The sequence below is a fragment of the Micromys minutus genome, assembly GCF_963924665.1.
Source record: "Micromys minutus genome assembly, chromosome: 15".
NCBI lineage: Eukaryota > Metazoa > Chordata > Mammalia > Rodentia > Muridae > Micromys > Micromys minutus.
In genome coordinates, this window is record NC_137984.1 from 34,769,562 (window position 1) to 34,792,515 (window position 22,954).

General features: G+C 39.4%; 1 protein-coding gene across 1 annotated transcript in view; it reads right to left on the bottom strand.

The window, feature by feature from the left end:
- The window catches only part of MCCC1 (methylcrotonyl-CoA carboxylase subunit 1), a 52,086-nt gene that overhangs the window by 23,346 nt on the left and 5,786 nt on the right, over nt 1-22,954 (bottom strand). The window contains exons 4-9 of the mRNA XM_080929576.1: nt 21,282-21,377; nt 19,178-19,299; nt 18,520-18,667; nt 18,315-18,436; nt 12,342-12,453; nt 11,115-11,196 (exon numbers count right to left, since the gene is read on the bottom strand). Of these exons, the coding sequence (XP_080785702.1) occupies nt 11,115-11,196; nt 12,342-12,453; nt 18,315-18,436; nt 18,520-18,667; nt 19,178-19,299; nt 21,282-21,377 (682 nt within the window). The remainder of the gene's footprint in view (nt 1-11,114; nt 11,197-12,341; nt 12,454-18,314; nt 18,437-18,519; nt 18,668-19,177; nt 19,300-21,281; nt 21,378-22,954) is intronic.

Here is a 22,954-nt window from a genome sequence, read left to right on the forward strand (position 1 = left end):
GTGTACATGCAGATAGAGCACTCATACATAAAATAAACAAATTATTTTTTAAAAGAATAATTCAATAAAATCTCGAAAAGAACCAAACATAAATCTTGGAAATGAAAGCTCAGTAAGATTGGGACTCAAAGTCTGTCTGTAGAGACAGACAAGGTCTCCCTCCTGAGCCCATGGGTGAGTCCCCAATTTCTTTCCATTGACTATCTAGGGAGAGACCACCAGGAACTCTCAGGGCACAGGTATTGTGGTGCTGCCTGGAACTGGAGCTAAACACCCAGGAGCACACTTACTCCTAAACTCACAGGTCCAAACACCCACAGGAGAGACAAGCTCCAGTCAGAGAGAAGACCAACTAGCATCACAGAAAACAAGATGGCAAGAGGCAAGCGAAAGAACCTAAGCAACAGAAATCAAGACTAACTGACAACATCAGAACCCAGTTCTGCTGCCACAGCAAGTAGTAGATATACCAACACACCAGAAAAACAAGATTTGGACTAAAACCATACCTCATGATGATGATGGAGAACTTCAAGAAGTGTATGAATAACTGCCTTAAAGAAATACGGGAGAAAACAGGTAAACAAGTAGAAGTCCTTGAAGAGAAAACACAAAAACCACAAAAATCCTTTAGAGAATTATAGGAAAACACGAGCAAACAGGTGAAGGAATTGAACATAACCATCCAGGATCTAAAAATGGAAATAGAAAAATAAAGAAATCACAAAGGGAGACAACCCTGGAGACAGAAAACCTAGGAAAGAGATAAGGAGTCACAGATGCAAACATCACCAATAGAATACAAGGGATGGAAGAGAGAATATCAGGGGCAGAAGATACCATAGAAAACATTAACACAACAGTCAGAGAAAATGTAAAAATTAAAAAGCTCCTAACCCAAAACATAAAGGAAATCCAGGACAAAATGAGAAGACCAAACCTAAGGATAATAGGTGTAGAAGAGAGCAAAAACTCGCAACTTAAAGGTCCAGTAAATATCTTCAACAAAATCAGAGAAGAAAACTTCCCTAACCTACAGAAAGAAATGACCATGAACATAAAAGAAGCATACAGAACTCCAAATAGATTGGACCAGAAAATAAATTCCTCCTGACACATAATAGCCAAAACACCAAATGTTCAAAACAAAGAAAGAATATTAAAAGCAGTACGGGAAAAAGGTCAAGTAACATATAAAGGCAGACCTATCAGAATTACACTATTCTTCTAAACAAAGAATATGAAAGCAAGAAGATCCTGGACAGTTGTCATACAGACCCTAAGAGAACACAATGCCAGCCCAGGTTACTATATATAGCAAAACTCTCAATTAACATAGACTAAGAAACCAACATATTCTGGGACAAAATCAAATTTACACAATATCTGTTCACAAATCCAGTCCTACAAAGAGTACATGGAAAACTCCAAAAGGAGGGAAACTACACCCTAGAAAAAGAAAGTAATATTTTTGCAACAAACCCAAAAGAAGAAAAGCACACAAACAAAATTCTACCTATAACAACAAAAATAACAGGAAACAATAATCATTGTTCCTTAAATTCTCTTAACATCAATGGATTCAATTCCTAATAAAAAGACCATCAGACTGAAGACATGAAAAGAACCCAGAATTTTGCTGCATACATAAAACTCATCTCAGTGACAAAGCCAGATACCACCACAGAGTAAAAAGCTAGAAAACAATTTCCAAGCAAATGGTCCCAAGAAACAAGCAAAAGTAGCCATTCTAATATTGAATAAAATAGATTTTCAATCAAAAGTTATAAAAGATAAGGAAGGACACTTAGTACGCATTAAAGGAAAAAAAAATCTATGAAGATGAACCCTCAATCCTGAATATCTATGTTCTAAATGCAAAGGAACCCACATTCATAAAAGAAACTTTATTAAAGTTCAAATCATATATTGCACCACACACAATAATAGTGGGAGACTTCAACACCACACTCTCATCAATGGACAGATAATGGAAACAGAAACTGAACAGAGACACAGTGAAACTAACAGAAGTTATGAACCAAATGGATTTAACAGATATCTATAGAACATTTCATCCTACAACAAAAGAATATACCTTTTTCTCAGCATCCCACAAAATAACACTTCTCCAAAATAGATAATATAATCAGTCATAAAACAGGCCTCAACAGATACAAGAAGATCAAAATAATCCCAAGCATCCTATAAGATCACCATGGATTAAGGCTGGTGTTCAATAACAACAAAAATAACAGAAAGCCCACATACACATGGAAGCGGAACAATGCTCTACTCAATGATAACTTGGTCAAGGAAGAAATAAAGAAAGAAATTAAAGACTTTTTAGAATTTAACGAACATGAAGGCACAACATACCCAAACTTATGGGACACAATAAAAGCAGTGCTAAGAGGAAAACTCATAGCTCTGAGTGCTTCCAAAAAGAAACTGGAGAGAACATACACTAACAGCTTGACAGCACACTTGAAAGTTCTATAACAAAAAGAAGCAGACACACCCATGAGTAAATAGCAGGAGATAATCAAACTCAGGGCAGAAATCAACCAAGTAGAAACAAAAAGAACAATATGAAGAATCATCAAAACTAGGAGCTGGTTCCATGAGAAAATAAACAAGATAGATAAACCCATAGCCAGACTAACTAGAGGGCACAGAAAAAGTATCCAAATTAACAAAATCAGAAATGAAAAGGGAGACATAACAATGGAAACTGAGGAAATTAAAAAAAAATGATCAGATTCTACTACAAAAGCCTATTCCCAACAAAACTGGAAAATGTGGATGAAATGGACTATTTTCTAGACAGATACCAGGTACCAAAGTTAAATCAGGATCAGATAAGCCATCTAAACAGCCCCATAACCCCTAAAGAAATAGAAGGAGATATCAAAACTCTCCCAGCCAAAAGAAGCCAAGGATCAATTAAATGGGTTTAGTGCAGAATTCTATCAGACCTTCATAGAAGACCTAATACCAATACTCTTCAAACTATTCCACAAAGTAGAAACAGAAGAAACACTACCCAATTCATCATCATCCACCATGATCAAGTAAGCTTCACCCCAGGGATGCAGGGATACTTTAATATATGGAAATCCATCAATGTTATCCACTATAAAAACAAACTTAAAGAAAAAAGCCACATGATTATCTCATTCAGTGCTGAGAAAGCATTTGACAAAATTCAACACGCATTCATGTTAAAAGTCTTGGAAAGATCAGGAATTCAAAACCCATACCTAAACATACTTAAATTAATACCCAGCAAACCTGTAGCCAAAAAAAAAAAAAAAAAAAAAAAAAAAAAAAAATACCTAAATGGTGAGAAACTTGAAGCAATCCCACTGTATTGGCTGTTTTTTTGTCAATTTGACACAAGCTGGAGTTATCACAGAGCTTCAGTTGAGGAAATGTCTCCATGAGATCCAGCTGTAATGCATTTTCTCAACTAGTGATCAAGGGGGGAGGACCCAGCCCATTGTGGGTGGTGCCATCCCTGGGCTGGTAGACCAGGGTTCTATAAGAAAGCAGTCTGAGCAAGCCAGGGGAAGCAAGCCAGTAAGTAACATCCCTCTATGGCCTCTGCATCAGCTCCTGCTTCCTGACCTGCTTGAGTTCCAGTCCTGACTTCCTCTGGTGATAAACAGCAATATGGAAGTGTAATCTGAATAAACCCTTTCCTCCCCACAACTTGCTTCTTGGACAGGATGTTTTATGCAGGAATAGAAACCCTAACTGAGACACCCACTAAAATCAGGGATTAGACAAGGCTGCCCACTTTCCCCCTACCTATTCAATATAGTACTGGATGTCCTAGCCAGAGCAATGAGACAACAAAAGGAAGACAAAGAGATATAAATTGGAAAAGACAAAGTCAAAATATCACTATTTGCAGATGATATGATAGTTTACTTGTTACCCCAAAAATTCTACCAGAGAACTCCTACAGCTGATAAACAACTTCAGGAACATGGCTGGATATAAAATAACTCAAACAAATTGGTAGCCTTCCTCTACTCAAATGATAAGCAGGGTGAGAAAGAAATTAGGGAAATGACACACGTCACAATAGTCCCAAATAATATAAAATAACTTGGTGTGACCCTAACCAAGCAATGAAAAATCTATATGACAAGAACTTCAAGTCTTTGAAGAAAGAAATGAAGATTTAAGGAGATAGTAAGATCTCCCATGCTCATGGATTGGAAGGATTAATATACTGAAAATGGTCATTTTGCCAAAAGCAATCTACAGATGCAATGCAAACCGACCAAAATACCAACTCAATTCTTTATAGAGTTAGAAAGGGCAATTTGCAAATTCATTTGGACTAAGAAAAACCCAGGATATCGAAAACTATTCTCAATAATAAATGAACTTCTGGGGGAATCACTATCTCTGACCTGACGCTGTATTACAGATCAATCATGATTAAAAACTGCATGGTATTGGTACAGAGATAGGCAGGTAAATCAATGGAATAGAATGGAAGACCAAGAAATGAATAGACACACCTATGGTCACTTGATCTTTGACAAAGGAGCTAAAACCATTCAATGGAAAAAGGACAGCATCTTAAACAAATTGTGCTGGTTCAACTGGCAGTCAGCATGTAGAAGAATGAAAATTGATCCCTTCTTATCTCCTTGTACAAAGCTCAAGTTCAAGTGGATCAAAGACATCCACAAAAAACCAGGTACACTGAAACTAATAAAAGAGAAAGTAGGAAAATGCTTAGAACACAGACACAGAGGGAAATTTCCTGAACAGAACACCAATGGCTTATGCTCTAAAATCAAAAATTGACAAATGGGACCTCATAAAATTGCAAAGCTTCTGTAAGGCAAAGGACACTGTCAATAAGGCAAAATGGCACCAACATATTGGGAAAAGGTCTTTACCAATCCTACATCTGATAGAGGGGTTAATACCCAATATATACAAAGAGCTCAAGAAGTTAGCCTCCAAAGAATCAAATAATCCTATTAAAAATGGGGTATAGAGCTAAACAATGAATTCTCAACTGAGGCTGAGAAGCACTTAAAATGTTCAACATCCCTAGTCATCAGCTAAATGCAAATCAAAACAACCCTGAGATTCCACCTCACAACAGTCAGAATGACTAAGGTCAAAAACTCAGGTGACAGCAGATGCTAGTGAGGAAGTGGAGAAAAAGGAATACTCCCCATTTTTGGTGAGATTGGAAGCTGGTACAACCAACCTGGAAATCAGTCTTGTGGTTCCCCAGAAAATTGGACATACTACCTGAGGACCCAGATATACCAATCCTGGGCATATACCCAAAAACTCTCATTTTCCCAGTGTAAGTGAATGCCAAGGTACTGAGGTGGGAAAGGGTTGTTGGAAGAGGGAGCACCTTCATGGAAGCAAGGGCAGTGGTAGGGGATTGTAGTGGGAGAGAAGGGGATAGCATCTGAAATGTAAATACAGAAAATATGCAATAAAAATGAAAAAAAAAAGAAGTCCAGTAATTAGAATTTTAAAAGGTTATAGAACAGAGCTCGGGTGTTAGGAGTACTGACTCTTTTTCCAGAGGACTCAGCTTTTAGTCTCAGCACGCACATGGTGACTCACAGCTGTCTGTAATTACAGTCCCAGGAGATCTGACACCTTTTTCTGGACTCCGAGGGCACCAGAAATTCACATGGTACACAGAAACACATTTAGACAAAACACCTGTAAGGCTGAAATAAATAATTTTTAAAAAGAAAGAAAGAAAGCTACAGTGGATCCAGGCTTGGAGGGGCCCACCTGTAATTTCAGCATCAGAGAGGCTGAGCAAGAAGGATTACCACTATATTATGTTTGAGCTACATTGTGAGCCTCTTTCCCAAAACCAAATATAAACCAGGAAAACAAAACAAAACAAGCACCCAGTTAAAGAATCACTGATGGATGAGATCAGATAAAATAAAGAATACTAGAGTTAAAGACCAAGTCGATGGGTTAGAATGATTTCAATAAGGAAATAAGAATGCACAGACTGCACAGGGTTCCTGAGACTAGCCAGAATAAAACAACGAATCAGCAAGAATTGGTACATGTCATTAGTAATAAACCTGAATGTGAATGAACATGTAGATACGAGAACAATCTACTATGAACATATAAAACTGTAAACACGCATGCAGCATACTTCCAAACACTCCATTTTAAAATAAACATGAACGATTCTGAGGGTGAGGTCGACCCTAATACTCAAATCACTTTCCCCTTGTGTCAGTTAATTTTTTGTCAAGTTGACAAAAACTGGAGCCACCAGGGAAGAGACAACTTCAGTTGAAATATCTCCACCAACTGGGGATGTACGTGGTGTATTTTCTTGATCGATGTGGGAGGGTCCAGCACACCATAGGCAGTGCCAGCCCCTGGACAAGTGATCCTGGACTGTATAAGAAAGCAGGCTGAGCAAGCAAGCCAAAACATAGCAAGGCCTGAAAATAGGACTCTTAGGGATGGAGAAGGAACTCAAGGAGGAGAGGAAGTAGAGAGCTGGTGGATGGGAAGGGTGAAGACAATCAAAATATTACAGGGAGAACCCACTGATTTGCATAATATGCATTAATAACTGTAACAACCAAACAGTATCAATAATATCTGCTCTCAGAAGAAAATGGTACTAAACTAGAAATTAAGATCAGAAATATACTTGAAAAAAGTATTTTATATTAAATGAAATACTTTTATATTAAAATTTAATCGACACTTATTTTTAAAAGCATTTTTGCATAAAACTATATGAATATAATTTTTGTCAGTACTTGATTTTTTTTAAAGGTTTGGTAGTATGCATTGAAAACTTACTAATTACAATGAGCATAAAGTACATATAAAACAAACGTAACATGGAGATAGTTGAAGTTTTCTTGGATTGTAAAGATTAAACCTAATTATTTTTAAATGCCAAGCATTGCTATATTTATATTGTAATTACTAAAAATTATATTATAAATTTAATAATAAATATAATATTATTGTATTTAGACAATATTTTCTATAAATTTGCTAATTTACATAATATAATAGTTATACAGCAAATATATTAATATAAACATATTTATATTAAATAAAAACATAATTTAAATGAATTATGTAACAGAGACCATGTGTATAAATTTACAGCTGAAGAAAGGAAGAAAGAGAATATCAAATTAAATCCAATAATACAAGAATGTAAGTCAGACAATGCAAATTATGACAGAGTCCTGGAGAGATGGCTCAGGCTTGCTGAGCACACAGGCTTCCTGCCAAGCCTGGTGACCTGAGTTCAAATCTGGAAGTCACATAGTGAAGAAGAAAACTGACTCCCAAAGTCGTCCCCTAATCTCTTGGGAGATCAGGCACCCCTGTGTGCACGTGAGCACACAGACCCAAGCATCTGCCTGTCTAGGCTTACTACAGCTTCATTCACAAACGCTAAGCCACAGAATCAAATGAATGATTAGAGAAAAGACTGAGGCTAGAAAGATAGAAATCAAAACACATTAAGTTTATAGCTTATCCAGTTAGACTGACTAATAAAAGAAATATCAAAGAAATGTACATACCTACACAAAGAATAAATAAATAAATAAAATAACATAAAATTATAAAAATCAATAGAGAAAAAGTAAAAAATAAGAAACAAAAACAGGGGCTGGAGCAATGGCTCAGTGGTTAAGAGCCCTGACTGCTCTTCCAGAGGACCTGAGATCAAATCCCAGCAACCACATGGTGGCTCACAATGTAATGAGATCTGATGCCCTCTTCTGGTTTGTCTCAAGAGAGCTATAGATAATAAATAAATAAATCTTTATTTTCTTTTAAAAAGAGGCTGTTTTATAAACAAACAAACAAACAAACAAAAAGCCAGTTCCTCGAAAAGATCGATAAGATCAACAGCATTTGGCCAGGCGGTGGGAAGAGGAACAGAAATGACAGTGGTGGGATAGAATCAGAGCGTCAGCAGGTCTCAGGACAGTTAAAACGGAACGTTGTCCTTTCTCTGTTGGTGCTGGGAATTGAGCCCAGAGCCTTCCATATAGGAGGTATGTGCTTTCCCACTGACCTGCACAGCCAGACCGAAAGGAATATTATCAGTAACTCTTTACTCATGAACTCAGTAATCTAGATAAACAGACCAATACCAATTTCTCAAAAGGCGCAAAAAACTGACAATCTAAATAATCTCTCGGTCTCTGTCTCTACACACACACACACACACATACATACACACTCACACACACATACGCATACACATGTACACACACACACACACACGAGCATACACATGCACACATGCACACACACATGCATACACATGTACACACACACACACACACACATACACACACACACACACACACACACCAATAAAGGGACAAAAGAGATAGCCCAGTGAACAGCACAGGATCCTGGCTGGGCTCCCCAAGCCCACATGGCAGATCACAACCCTCTGCGACCATAGTTCCAGGGAATCAGCATGCTCTTCTGGCCTCTTCGGCACTAGGCACACATAGTGTGCATACATACATTCAGGGAAACTACTCACACACATAAAAATAAATCTTTAAGAAATGTAAAACAACTGAACCAACTGTTGAGTTAACAATTCAGGAGAATAGCGAAGGAATGACCATACTCAGCCTGAAGACTTACTGCAAGGGCCACAGTTAAACCAAGCGTGTATGGCATTGCTAAATGAGCAGATGAATGATCCAATGGACTAGAAAAGCAAGTCTAGACACAGAATCATGAGAATAGCCCATGGCAGAGGGGCACCAGCCATGCGGTGACAATGCCTTTCTATATTGCTGAGTTGGTTATCTGGGGCCTGTTGCATCTTAATATAAACTTCAGCATCAACTTACTGATATTCAGCACACAACAATATCTAGATAACCTTGGGTCTAGCAATGACATTTGCATAACCCAAAGCACAGCCCATGGATGAACTGACAGGAAGGACTTAATCAAAATTAGAAACATCCACTCTCCACAAGACATGCAGAAACTGAGAAGGCAAGCTGCAAACTGAGTATAAAAGAAACATAAAAAAGACAAAAAACAGTAAAAAAAAAAAAAAACCCAAAAACAAAATACTAAAAACTAGATGAAAGACACATTATAAGAGGAGTCATACAGATGGCAAATAAAGATATATAACTTGGTATAGAACTCATCAGGGAAGTAAATATTAAAACAATGAGGGCTGAGATGTAGTTCACTGAGATAGCACCTGCCTAGCATGTTCAAGACTCTGCAGTCTGTTCCCAACATGCAAGGTGAATGAATGAATGAATGAATGAATGAATGATAAAAACAATGGGATAACAAATGGCCAAAATTTCAGAGTACTGATGTCCTAGTTTTCTCAAAAGCAAGCTGAGGAAAGGGTTTAATTCACCTTACACCCTCCAGTCCATTACTGAGGGAAGCTGGAACAGCCCCTTACTGGTTCCCTCTCTCATGGCTTGCTTGCTTGCTCTGGGATGGCTCTACCCACAGTGAGCTGTGCCCTCCTACATCCATCTTTAATCAAGAAAATGCCCCATAGACATGCTCTCTGGCCAATCTGATGGAGGCAATTTCTTAGGTGAGGTTCCCCTTTCTCAAGTGACTCAAGCTCCTGTCATGTTGACAAAAACTGACCAGACAGTACCAAACACTGCAGGAGATTTGGAGCAGGAACTATAAATTATTAATGGGAATGTAAAAATAGTACATCCTGGAAGACAGCAGCTTCTTTCAAAATAAATGTATTTGTACCATGATCTAACAATTATAATCCTTTGTGTTTATACAAGTGAAATGAAAACTTATATCCACACAAAATTCTATGTATCAGTGTTGATAGTAACGTTATCTGTAATTGCCAAAAGTTGTAAATAACCAAGCTTATCAATACTTAAGTTATACAGACATAGCATATTACTTAGAACAATAATAAATAAGTATGGGGAAAATTAAATATGCCTGGCCCTAAGGAGAAGTCTGTAAAGGCTTTACATTGTATGATTCCAACTGTTTAAGTTCTTGTAATGGTACAAGAAGACAGTATAAAGTGTGATGGCTGCCATTGTTTAATGCCAAGGAATGCATGCACAGAGAGAGCAGAGAGGATATTTACGTCAGTGAAACTATTCTGTGTGATACTGCAAATGCAGGAGGAGTCACCTCTCATTACATATTTCTCAAAACCCATAGGCTGCACAACACTATGGACTAGAGTGGATAACATGGACTAGGGTAGGGTGTGAACCATGCAGGTTCACACATGGTATGAACTCTGGTCCAGGGAAGCTAACACAGCTAGAGGCTGTAGTGGGGCAGGCTAGGTTTAAATACAACTTTGGTACTGTGGTAAATGTTAAAAAGTGGCTTAACCTTTTGGCACTATAGAGACCTCAAACTTGGCACTCTATGCCACCTCTATTACCTCAGGCATGGTACACTCTACTGCCCCTACTGCTTCTGTACTGGGTGGATATGACAGCCACAGTTGGTTCCTTTCCTCTAACACCTGGTACAAACATGACTCACATCCATTAACTTATCAAACAGGTTTATATGTTAAATTCTCAATCCACAAACCCTCTACACAATAAGCTTACAACCAGCAAACAAAGATACAAACTGCTCATCCAGAAAAGATAAATTAGACCCACAGAAATCCTTAGAAATAATCATAACAACCTGATCAAGCTAGATATGTGCCAAGAGAAACATACCCATCGGCTTCCATGTTGCCTCTGGAATCTATTTACTGCAATACTTTGGCTTTCTGTTCAGTTTTGCTGTGATCTAAAAATTGCTCTTAAAGACCTTTGGGTGTACCCAAATGATAAAGCTCTTAACCAGCATATGTGAGGCCCAAGCTTCAACTCTTAGCTCAAATGAGAAACAATTTATTCATCTTATCTTGAAATAGAATAGGAAGTATCAAACTTGCACATATCTGATTAGGCAAATGCTCATTTCTTCAAAGTATATTTCTTACTGTAGATATGGTTAAAACATCAAGGGAGCCTGATTTATGTCCCTTAATCTTCTGAAATAAATACAATTCTTATAAGGAAGTTTTAACATACCTGCTCCCACGTATTTGACAGCCTTGGCAGCTCTGACTGCAGCCTCTCCCAGCTTTCTTCTTACTTCAGGATTAATCCCAGGCTACAGGAGGATATTAAAGGTAATTTCCATTAATACTTAGCCTCACAATACATTCATACCAGAATGTAAAAACAATTAAAATGTATATTAGTGTATAGAAGTTGCATTAAAAAGATAATATACAATTTTGTCTCTTGATATAACAAAGTTGAATGCTTCTGCTCCTCTGTGACTCAGTACTGTTACATATCTTCATACCTCATGTTGTCATAACAACCTCCATAACTATATAAAAGATAACGAGTGTTGAGCGGGAGAGATGGGTCAGGGGGTTGTGTGCTGCTCTCACAGAGGGTTAGAACTTGATGCCCAGTACCTGTATCAGGCAGCTCACACCCTGTAAGGAAACCCACGGGACTCTGATGCATCTTGCTTCCACAGGCACAGTTTAAAGCACTGCAGTACACATCAGCATTAAATAATCTCTGCTTATAAATTGAGCTTTACTGAAGTTGTTGACGTCCATTTCAAATATCTAATACATTCTAAAACTAAATATTCTATTTGAATAGTGTAAGAACAAACCTGTTAACGAGGAACCTCAAAACCCTGATGTTTCAGAAATACAGAGAACATATATCTTACCAATATCTGTTATAAGTCCCAAAGGAATATAAACCCCAAAGATAGCCCTATCTTTGATGCTCCTAGCAACCTGAACCATACTAAAGGGCAGTTGTCAAGTGATTACAGTTCCTCCACAGTATAATTATTGGGCAAGAGGTTGACTAAAATACTTTAGGAACACACTGAAACAGTTGTTAAAACAAGAGTTTTTTCTAAGAAGATGTCCAACAGTTAGACAATTCCATTTCAATTGAGTAATTAATTCTAGTTAACTACAGCTTAAACTGTGCTCTAACCTCACTATCAGTTGTTAATGTTAACTCTTAGTCAGATACTTGCACCAAGATAGACCTTCCTGGACTTTGTCCAGATGGAACAGGACTCACTTGTGTCTGTTCCCAGAACAATACTCTACTTCTCACCCCCAGATCCTCAGCTCTGTACCAAAGTTTGATCATTATGTTACTATTCAGATGCTAGGAATGGGAGACTTTGGCTTTACAGATCAGTCATGAGAATGAGATTGAACGGGGCATACATTCAAGAGAACATCAGAAATATCCTTTTAGCTTCCTTACCGCTGGGGCCTCCTCAATGATCTTCTGATGTCGCCTCTGCACACTACAGTCTCTTTCAAACAAGTACACTGCATTGCCATGGTGATCACCAAACACCTGGACTTCCACATGCCTATTTCAAAAAGAAACATATATTAATATACTCCATTAGGGCTTGAGAGATTTCACATTGATCAACGCAAACAGCTGGCCAAATTGACCAAGAGTCCTCCATTTTCTTTGAGAAACATGTTACCTGGACTGTATGTTGAGGTTACAAACTAGGGACATGGGTATAATCTTGTAAAATCTGGGTTAAAAGATTCCTGTTTGTATGATAAATCCTACAGAAAATAAATTTATGTATGTGAAATGACTGGTAGGCAAGAAGAGTGAAAATACAAGAGACTCAAATAGAGGTTAATCTCAAAATAAAAATATCAAAGACTGATTAATTTGTTACAAAAATTAATTACAAACTATAGTTCATAAGAAGGCCAATAATAACTGGCTTAAAAAAACTTTTACAGTTATATTTTAAAAACAATGGATAACTGAAGTCAAACTGTCTCATCTATAAAGAGCTAAGGCATACATCAAATAATTAAAAATACATAGATCACTAGTATTTTAAGAGTGTGCAAAAACATTAAATCATGAAAAACAAAAAGTCACTTTAATATTGAGCTTTAAAAAACGCTAATAAAATCTGATAAGTCATACTGAGAGGAGACCTGCGTAGTGCCTAGAAAAGTGAAGCTCACACACTGCTACCCAGGGTTAGTGAACTCACAGGTCCTGGAGAAGAACCTACAAGCGCCACTTCACGAAACCAGCATGAACTCTAACAGCAATAGAAACATCTGGCCGTACACACAGATAGCGGAGTCCTCACCCCTGTCAAGGAAACGTCTCTTTGCAACGGATGGACACTACAGAAAACCAGAACCAATCACACACTGACTTGTGGAATCGAGTCCCAATCAATACGTCTACAAATCACACCTGCTCCGGCGGCTTGGGCAATACTGTAAAAGGGGGAGGGAAAGATCCTAAGAGCCAGAGGATCAGGGATGTTGCATCTCTTAGAAATGTCGGAGGTTACACCCATGAAGTCTCACCAAAATGAGGCCTAGACATGAGCGGAGCCTGACAACAACAGATATGCCAAAGTGGATGGCAGAACGGACAAACGGCCTCAACCGTACACAGAGAACTATAGGCAAGTAAAGAGCATTGAGAAAAGAAGAAATAGTCTTCCCCAGGGATGAGCACATGAATTGGTTATCCAACGCCAGATGGTGAGTTCTGAGAAGATACATACAAGTAGCATTATACAGAGTAAGAGGGTTATATTTAGGTATATGTACATACATATATGCATGCAATAACAATTTATGAAAAAGAGGCCATGAATTTGAAAGACAACAAGGCATGGCATGTAGGGGGGTTTTGAGGGAAGAAACGGAATGGCGAAATTATCATTTCAAAAATTAAAAATAAATACATAAATCATAAAATGAGACTAATGTCACTGTTTGTGGCTCATGCTTGCTGGGGATCAATCCAACTGGCCCTCCTGCCCCGGGCCTCTGACAGCTCATGTAGGTGGAATGAGGCATGGCAGAGCCAAATATACCTCACAGCTGAGAAAGGAAAACAGGGGTAGGCCCCATTTTCTCTTCCAAGGGAACATCCTCTTGGGCTGGAATATCTCAGACCAGGCTTTTCTTCCTCCAGTGAATGTCAAGCTGGAGACTAACCCTTCCCACATCGATGAGCGTTTCAGATCCAAACTCTAGCAGCTTCCGCTCCCATGGGTTCTACTGGCGTTCCATGTTAACATCTGCGTGCACAGGAGTAGGTAGAGTAGGCATCTAGTTACTCGTCCAGAGAGCTGGTCATCTGTCCTCCTTCTAAGGTCTTATTGGCCGTCACTGATTTTGGAAAATCCTCGACCGTAACTACTTCAAGTTACTTCTTTCTTCTGTTCATTCTTTTGCTATTCAAGTAACACAGAATACCTTTAAAATGGCTCTGTTGGGAATTTTATGTTATTTTCTCCTGACATTTGTGCCTGGGAGTGGGCCACTGGCACACGCACGTCCAGATCCGTAATTCTTGCCTTTGCTGCCGGTGTTCCAGGAAACCCACCCTAGCTGTTCACCTCTATCACCGTTCCTTCCCAGAACTTTCTTTTTATTCTTCTTCCAAGGCTCTGCTTCTCGCTCCCATCTGTTCCGTGTCTTCTGTTTGTCTGATCTAAGGCCGTAACGAATTAATAAGCTGCTTTACACTTCCTCTCTGGTAGTGCTTAGAATCGGTCACAGCTGTTTGGTTGGGCCACTTGATTTCTTCAGGACATGCTTTTCTGGCCTTGTGGTGTTTGTCAGAGATAGAATATGCTGTACCATCGCTTCTCGGCCTCTTGGCTAAGATCAGGTGTAGAACATGCCGTACCAGGTGAGCCCGAGAGCAATGGAGATGGTGGGCAGCATTGGACTCAGCTTCCTCTTGTGTTGTCATATTTGCCACGTTCTCCTGACTGATGTTGGGTTTCCCAAGCACTTCTCCAACTAAACCTGCACTACAGCTCCTTCGGGGCAGCCACTGTGATTACAGGGAGTTTGAAGACACAGTCTGGTCCATTCTGCCTACTACTACAAAACGCCTTAGGCTGAGATAGTTATAAACAACCTAAGTTTATTTCTTACAGCTCAGAAGGGCATGAAGTACAAGATGGATGGGAGATTCAGAATGTGGCAAGAGCCTGTTCTTCACAGATGGTGTCTTACTGCTGTGTTCACATGGCCGAAAGACAAGCAGATGGTTCTCTGAAGCCCTTCTGGAAGGGCACTAATACCACTCAGAAGGTGAAGGACTCATGACCTAACACCCACAAAAGGCCCTGATTACTTTAAAAAGCTTTCCTAGTTCTGAGGGTTGAACCAAAAGCCTTGAAAATGGCAGGCAAATGCTCCACATTTAGCTCCATCCCAGGTCTCTTCGCCATGTTGGCTGTTGGATTTTCGCAGACACATTTCAACCATAGCTTGGTGACAGAAAGTTACTGTAACACTAACACTGAGATAGTTATCCAGTGCCGGGCTTCAGCTGTGGCCTCTGGAAGTGTCTTCCCTTAGCTGACACAGCAGACCAGATGGTGTCTTTCTCACTGTATAAAACCTGAGCTTGGTTTCTCTGGAAGATATGCTTCTAAAAGAGAACAGAGTATTCCAGGCCGAGTATAAAATGCTTTTCTCACCACTGCTCCTAATTATGAGGTCATTTGGATTTTCTATGAAAGTGGGTGTGTCCGCCCCCAGGGGAGTTTCTCTTTCAGGTTGATTGATACTTAAGTCACTAGACGCTTGTGGGAATCCCTATGAAGTCCTATGAGGACTTCAGCAGCAGCTACCTCAGGTAAGGTGATCTCAACTGCAACTTGTGGTCATAGGCAGGTCCACATTCCAGAGCAGTCTGCTTTGTACTTTTAACTCTCTGATGAGTGCAAATGTCATTCAGAGGATGTTTTTTTCCTGCTTTCTTTGGTATCCAACCTCTTTATACAGCAGACATGGAGTGTGTTTGCCTCTCTCACGTTTCCATTGCTCTGTGGAAGGAAACACTGTAGTAGCGACTCCAAGGTATGAAGGGAACGTGTGGGCCCAAACCACACACAGGAGCTGCCCTCTGAGGCTCAGCAGTGGGAAAAACCTCTCCTTTGGAACTTAATAGGGAAGGGAGACTCAGTACAGACTGGGGTTCTGCTGTGGTTTCGGAGATCATATAACAGGTCTCATTCTCTGAGGTCATCCAATGGCTCTCATGCTCTTATTTCTCGGTGTCCTTTCCTTGTGCTAACGCAGAGGGTCTAGGGTCCAGTGCAGAGATGCATCTGATTAGTGGCTTCAACTCAACCCATGTAAGTCTGAGAAAGAAATGTAAGAAAAGAGACACATACCGCTGGATGGTACAGGAATGCATGGATACTGTCAAGGAATACCAAAAATATGTATTTTGTAAGCCATTTAGAGTATGTGTTGAATATAACCTGAAAAGGGAATGTGGTATTTTTTTCTCTAAAATCATATACTTTGAAGATGCTTTCTGATCCCAGTCTCGTATATAATCAATAATTCTAATCGGATTTGCAGGTGATCTATCCCACTCTATTCACTGGAACTCTATCCCCATAGGTAACTATTCAGCAGGTTATACAAACACCATGGTGATTAAAGTATTCAAGTATTTTGACTAGAAATTACAGAACAGAAACACTAACTTGGTCAGGCTGGATGTGGTAGTGCTTACCAGCACAGGGGAGGCAGAGATGGGAGGATTATCATGTGCACCAGGTCTCTGCACAGTGTGTTCCAGGTCGGCATGGTGGATGAGGCCCTGTCTCCAATAATCCCGTTCCCTGTATTTAGCCACACACACTGGGACAGCAAGTACTCCTACAGTGCTCACGTAAGAGGACACTGACTTGGATGACCCATCTATTTTCTTCTGAAAGGTATCACAGAAGGAAACATTTAGAACCTTCTTCATTTCCCCTTATTCCCTCTAGGAGGTGGTATACGCTCTGCTCTCCTAATAATCGTCCTGTTTAGAACTGATTTATTTTTAACTACCAAACTGCAATTAATAAGAAATAAGATACACTTGTTTCTGCTTTATGTGCATGGGTGTTTTGCCTGTATGTGTAATCATGTACCACATGCGTGCTGGTGCCTGACCTACAGAAACCAGAAGAGGTCACTGGATCCTCTGTGACTTGAGTTGTAGATGGTTGTGAGCTGCCATGTGGCTGCTGGGAATTAAACCTGGGTCCTTTGCAGGAGCATCAAGTCCTCTTCCTGCTGAGCTACCTCTCCAGTCCCCAGTTCTACCTTTTATAAGGTACAAATCAAAAGCAAAACCAACACAGGCCCTCTTTAAAGAGAAGATAAATTAAAAAGAGAGGTCCTTCTTGGACTTTCTTTTAAGAAAAGAACTCAGTGCTTTTAGTTCATTGCTTGCAAGGGAAAGACTTTCTATAGTGTTTCACAAATGAATTGTTCTTTCCATGTGACTTAAAAGTTATATTCATATACATACACACACACACATATATTATATATGATACAAAAAATATGACACTGGTAATTTTATCATTATCTTATTTTTAAAAAACACTAAAATCTAGGAATCTTTACAATCCTATGAGCATCTAGTGACTCACCCCAGTGCAATGGTCTAGAGTGTGACTTCCCTGCTCTCACATTCCAGCTTTACAACTGTGGGCAACACAGGCAGCAACAGTCGCTCTATTGCCTAGTGCCTTGACACACAGACGAAAGTACATATATGGGGGATTTTGTTAGGATGAGGACAGTAAGCTTACCTAGCATTCAAGAGACAGAACCGGGCACATGGCTAGTGCTGGCCAGCAGGGTTACAACTTGCTAAAATACCACAAAATGATGACAAAAATCTTTGTAACTGACTCTAGCTAATTCACAAGCTCCATTTTTCTGAGTCCTTCAATTAATGCTTAGAGCGTACAGCTGACTCTTAGAAGAACTTATTTATACGGAAAGAAAGTCCTAAATTTCACCAGGAACAAGCATATTTTGGGGCATGAGTGCCACAGGGCCACTCTGCTTTGAACAAAGGTACTAAGACAGTTACTAGTTACTGATACCGAAAGCTGCCTGGGTGGAATATTACTGTATACCATTATAATGTTATAACTGGTTCTATGCACTGTTCTTTCGAACGTAGTTTCTTATGTGCTTATGAATGGAGTTTTCTATTAATACAGAAAAGGTTTAGGAGCAAGCACACTGTCCTCTAACCCGTGACTACAGAGGTAGAACTCGGGAACTTCAAGAACTAACACTGGATTACAACATCATATCTAACAGAATACACATGCATTGCTTATAACACAACAAAAACAAACAAACACAACAACGACAAAGCCAAAAACCCAAACCAGCAGTCGACCTTGGTGTGTCCACGAACTTCTCGATCAACATTGCATCATCGTTGAAAGACTTCTTAGCTTCCCTCCGGGCCGATTCTAACTGCTCTTGGAATTCTTTTTCTGATCTAACGATCCTCATGCCCTAAGGAAGAAAGGACTGTGTGACAACAATGTGAGCACAGGCCTCTGGCCAGAAATGGCAAGGGCGGGCACCCACAACCGTACTTTTCCTCCTCCACCACGGACGGCTTTGATCATCACAGGATACCCGATTTTCCCAGCATGCTCTTTCAGGCACTGATCAGACTGGTCCTTGCCATGGTAACCTTCCACAACAGGTACTCCAGCAGCAGCCATGATGGACTTGGATGTGCTGTAGAGAAAAATCACCAAGATGACCCAAGTAAATATCTACAAACCACAACTCTTTAAAGACGCCATTAGCCCACGGGTAAAGACAGGGCTTGCGCCTGGAACCAATGTTAACACACACAATAACCACTCCTTGTTCTTGCTCTTACTTGTGGTAGCTCATCCCACCATCCTGCTTTTAACCTCAGACGACTAATATACATCTTGGAATTACAATACAATAACTTCTAGACTTTCCAAAATTCAGTGTAATTTTCTTATATTTTGGAAGAATACCAACCAAAGAGTACAATTTAAAATGCCCATTAAAAGCGCTGGTAATATGGTGTGGTAGATAAAATGCTTGCCCTGACTATCTGAGTCTAGTCCTGCATGCAGGACCCATGCAAAAGTGGAAAACCTTCATGCCTGCCCTTGGCTTGCACAAACACACACAACTAGTAATACATTTAATTAGACTTTAAAATCCCCTGTTGTAATAAACTACTTCAATTCGTCTACTGACACTTACCTTTTTATACCCATGTCTCTAATTGCAGACGAAGGAGGACCTATAAAAATAATTCCTTCCTGCTTACAAAGTTCAGCAAACTCCATGTTTTCTGAAAGAAAACCATATCCTGGGTGGATGGCCTACAGGAGAGAAAGCACAGATAACTCACTCACCGGCTGACAAGACAGCCCAGTCTCTGTCATAATTTGCTCCCAAAGAGATGCCTAAAACATTCATGTTGAAGTTTTGGAGCCTGTTTTACACTAGGAAAATCGCTTTGTTTTCTTTTTTCACATCAAACCCAGGGCCTCACATGTACTAAGGCGAGTTGTCTTCTGCGGAGTTATATCCTCGGCCTTGACTCTTTTATTCTAGTAATACATATGGAAGCTACAAGGCCCCAGTCTCAGCAGTTGTGAGAGCCTTTCAGCTGATGTGGCCTGTCTCCAAAACAGTCACCATCCTGGACCTAATCCCTATGGCCAGGCAGCTACTGCTTCCCTTTCCCTTTCTGTGAATTTACAGGTACAGATGTCACCTATTGATGGGATTTTATGCCTGTGTGTCTACGATTGGTTTACTTAACACTGAATGATTTCAAAGTTCATCCATGTGGCAACCTGTATCAGAATTTCATCTATTTTAAGGCTAATATTTCACTCTACATACTTCCTACATTTGTCCATCCATGGATTTGTTCAAAGGCATGTGAGTTGTTTCTACCTTTTATCTTCTATAAAGAAGGTGGCTGTCAACCCTGGTATACAAATAAGTCATTTGACACAAACCTAGAAGTACAATCAACAGGGCGGTAAGAATAAAATGGGTAAGGTTCTTGCAGAAAGTCTGACAACTTAAGTTTGATTCCTGAAGCCATCAAAAGGTAGGAGAACACTGACTGTACAAAGCTGTTCTCACCAGCTCTTAGCCCCTACCTCAGGCACACACATGCATACACATACATACACACACCCCACACACAGATATACACACACACCATACACAAATACACAGATATATACACACACCATACACAAATACACAGATATATACACACACAAACACACACACATGTACATACACATGGATGCATACAAACACACATTAAATGCACACAAATACACACATGATAAAACCTTAAAGTAGAATTAATTAATTATATAGTAATCTCTAGAAAATTTCTCATTATAGATACATTAGATTTTTTTAACTTTATATAAAACTTAAAATTTTTAAACAATTAATTTTATGTGTATGAGTACACTGCAGCTATTTTCACACACACCAGAAGAGGGCATCGGATCCCCTTACAGATGGCTGTGAGCCATCATGTGGTTGCTGGGATTTGAACTCAGAACCTCTGGAAGAGCAGCCAGTGCTCTTAACCGCTGAGCCATCTCTCTTCAGCCCCAACTTTAAAATTTTTTAATAACTAAACATTAAAATACTTAAATCAAGAAGTAGCTATTAATATAAATTAAATTAAAAACATAATTAAAATATACTTTTTCTTTTTTATCTTAAGACTATTTTAGGCTAAAAGACAGTAATAGTTACTAAACAGTTGTTACTACATCCTTTACTGTGTGTGCATGAGCATTCACGCTCATGTGTGCGTGTGTTTTGTGGGGCGAGCATGTAGAGGTCAGGACAGTTTGGAGGAGTCAGTTCTGGAGAACTGAACTCAGAATGACAGGCTCAGCAGCAAATGCCTTTACCTGATGAGCCATCTCATCCACCCTAAGATAATTTACACTTTAATTCAAAACAACATCTTTATTAAGGAAAGAAAAGGACTGTACCCTGGAAAGAGGGATTTGTTAACTATTGTTTCTGTCAAAGCTAGTCTAACCTCTAACATCTGAGGTTCCAAGAAGAGCTCAACTCTCTTCACTCTTATCTACGGTTCAGATTCTCCCTCCTCTTGCTTCCCCAAAGACTTCAAGTGCAGAGGACCCAGAAAAACGGCTAAAAAAGGAAAAGAATTAAATATTGCTTACAAAGATAACTCAATAATCAGATGTAAAAACTAGCTAAAAAGAAAATGTCTACAAAGAATTAAGTTTGCATAAATTGTACAAGATTGATTTGCTTTGTACTGCAAATTTTTCTGCATTCTTACCTGTGCAGCGGAGCTCTTGGCCACTTGAATGATTTTCTCCATTGCGAGGTAGCTCTGCTGAGATGGAGCAGGGCCAATAGAATAGGCCTCATCTGCCTGTAAAAGAAGGTGTGGCTAGTTTGCACTTGTGTTGTATGAAGAACCACACTGTTTACTGTTAAGTATAGAATGCTAGACCCGGCAGGCAATGCTAATGGCACACAAAGTCTAATGAAACAGAAGCAGCCGGTTTAGGACTCACTCTTGCACAAGGAGAGTCAAAATTGATTTTCCTAAATAAACTGCCTTCTGAATTCAATCACGCTTTAGTATGCTATTAAATGTATTTAGTGCCAAAAGTTATTATTTAGAAACAGATACAAGAGGGCTGGAGAATGTAGGGGAATGTCAGGGTGGGGAGGCGGGAGTGGGGGGGCCCTCATAGAAGCAGAGGGAGAGGGGATGGGATACAGGGTTAACATTTGAAATGTAAATTAAAAAAATAGCCAATAAAAAACAAGTAGGGGAACTATTCAACCTACTAAAAGTATCATTAAAATATACCTCCCCCCCCAAAAAAAACAAACAAAAAATAAACAGATTCAAAATACATGAAGAGAAATATGTAGCAAGAAAATGTTACAAAGTTTATATAATCTTTCACAATTTATGAATTTGTCTACATTATCCTTTAAAGTTTTCATAAGATCAAGGCATCCCTTGAAGTAACCTAAGTAGAAACCATGTATTTATTCATTCATTTACATGTGCAGAAGGCCTACTGTGTGCCAGGCTTTGATCTGGGAAGTGTTCTTTACAGAGAGAAAGAGGCCACTAGCATTTACACACAAATGGCACTGTGACAAAAGGCCCCAAGGGAGGCAGGACTGTGACCGTGAGGAAGGCCAGCTCTGGTCTGCAGGTGGCCAGGGTGAGCTAGCAGGGAAGTTGGGGTTGGAAAGGACTTTGTCTAGGGAGGGATGGAAAAAGTGTACTGAGGGAGGGATTGGAGAGCTCTCATGCAGAGAACACAACATCTGTGAAGGTCCAGAGGTGGAGAGGAACCCAGTCAGAGAGCAACCAAGGATGGCTTATGTGTCTGGGTCAGGGGACCAGTGAGAACACAGATTTCATGAGGCATCTGGGAAGTAAAATCATTTGGATTTTTTTTTCCAAATAGAATTCTTAATAAGACTTGAAAAAAATACAAAAGGTAGAAAAACACCAAAAATTATATTTTAACTTCATAAAACACAGGTCCATTCTGAAGAACATGGACAGTAATATAATGGGAGATTGGGCTTGGGTAGTACCCTTTCTTCATTACAGGCCTCCCCAGACATGTTTTCCACTATAATCAGCTTCCAACATTTTATCTATATCCTTATTTTTAACTGTTCACACAAACATAAGCACACACGGTCTTCATTTTATGCAAATACTATTTGCCAACCTTCTGGAATTGTTTTTTGTGAACACGTGTATTGGGGTGCCTCTTTGCTAGCATACACATGTATGGCTTAGCGAGTAGAATACTTATACAGAATGGGAGTAACGTGGCTCATTTAACCACAAGCCTCTTGAATTTGTGTTGTAGTGGCATGGCACCCAACATGGGCAAGGCTGAACATATCCTTTATATCCCTGTATGCATTTGTATGTGAGCCTATGTTGGGGCCACAGATCTAAGAGGA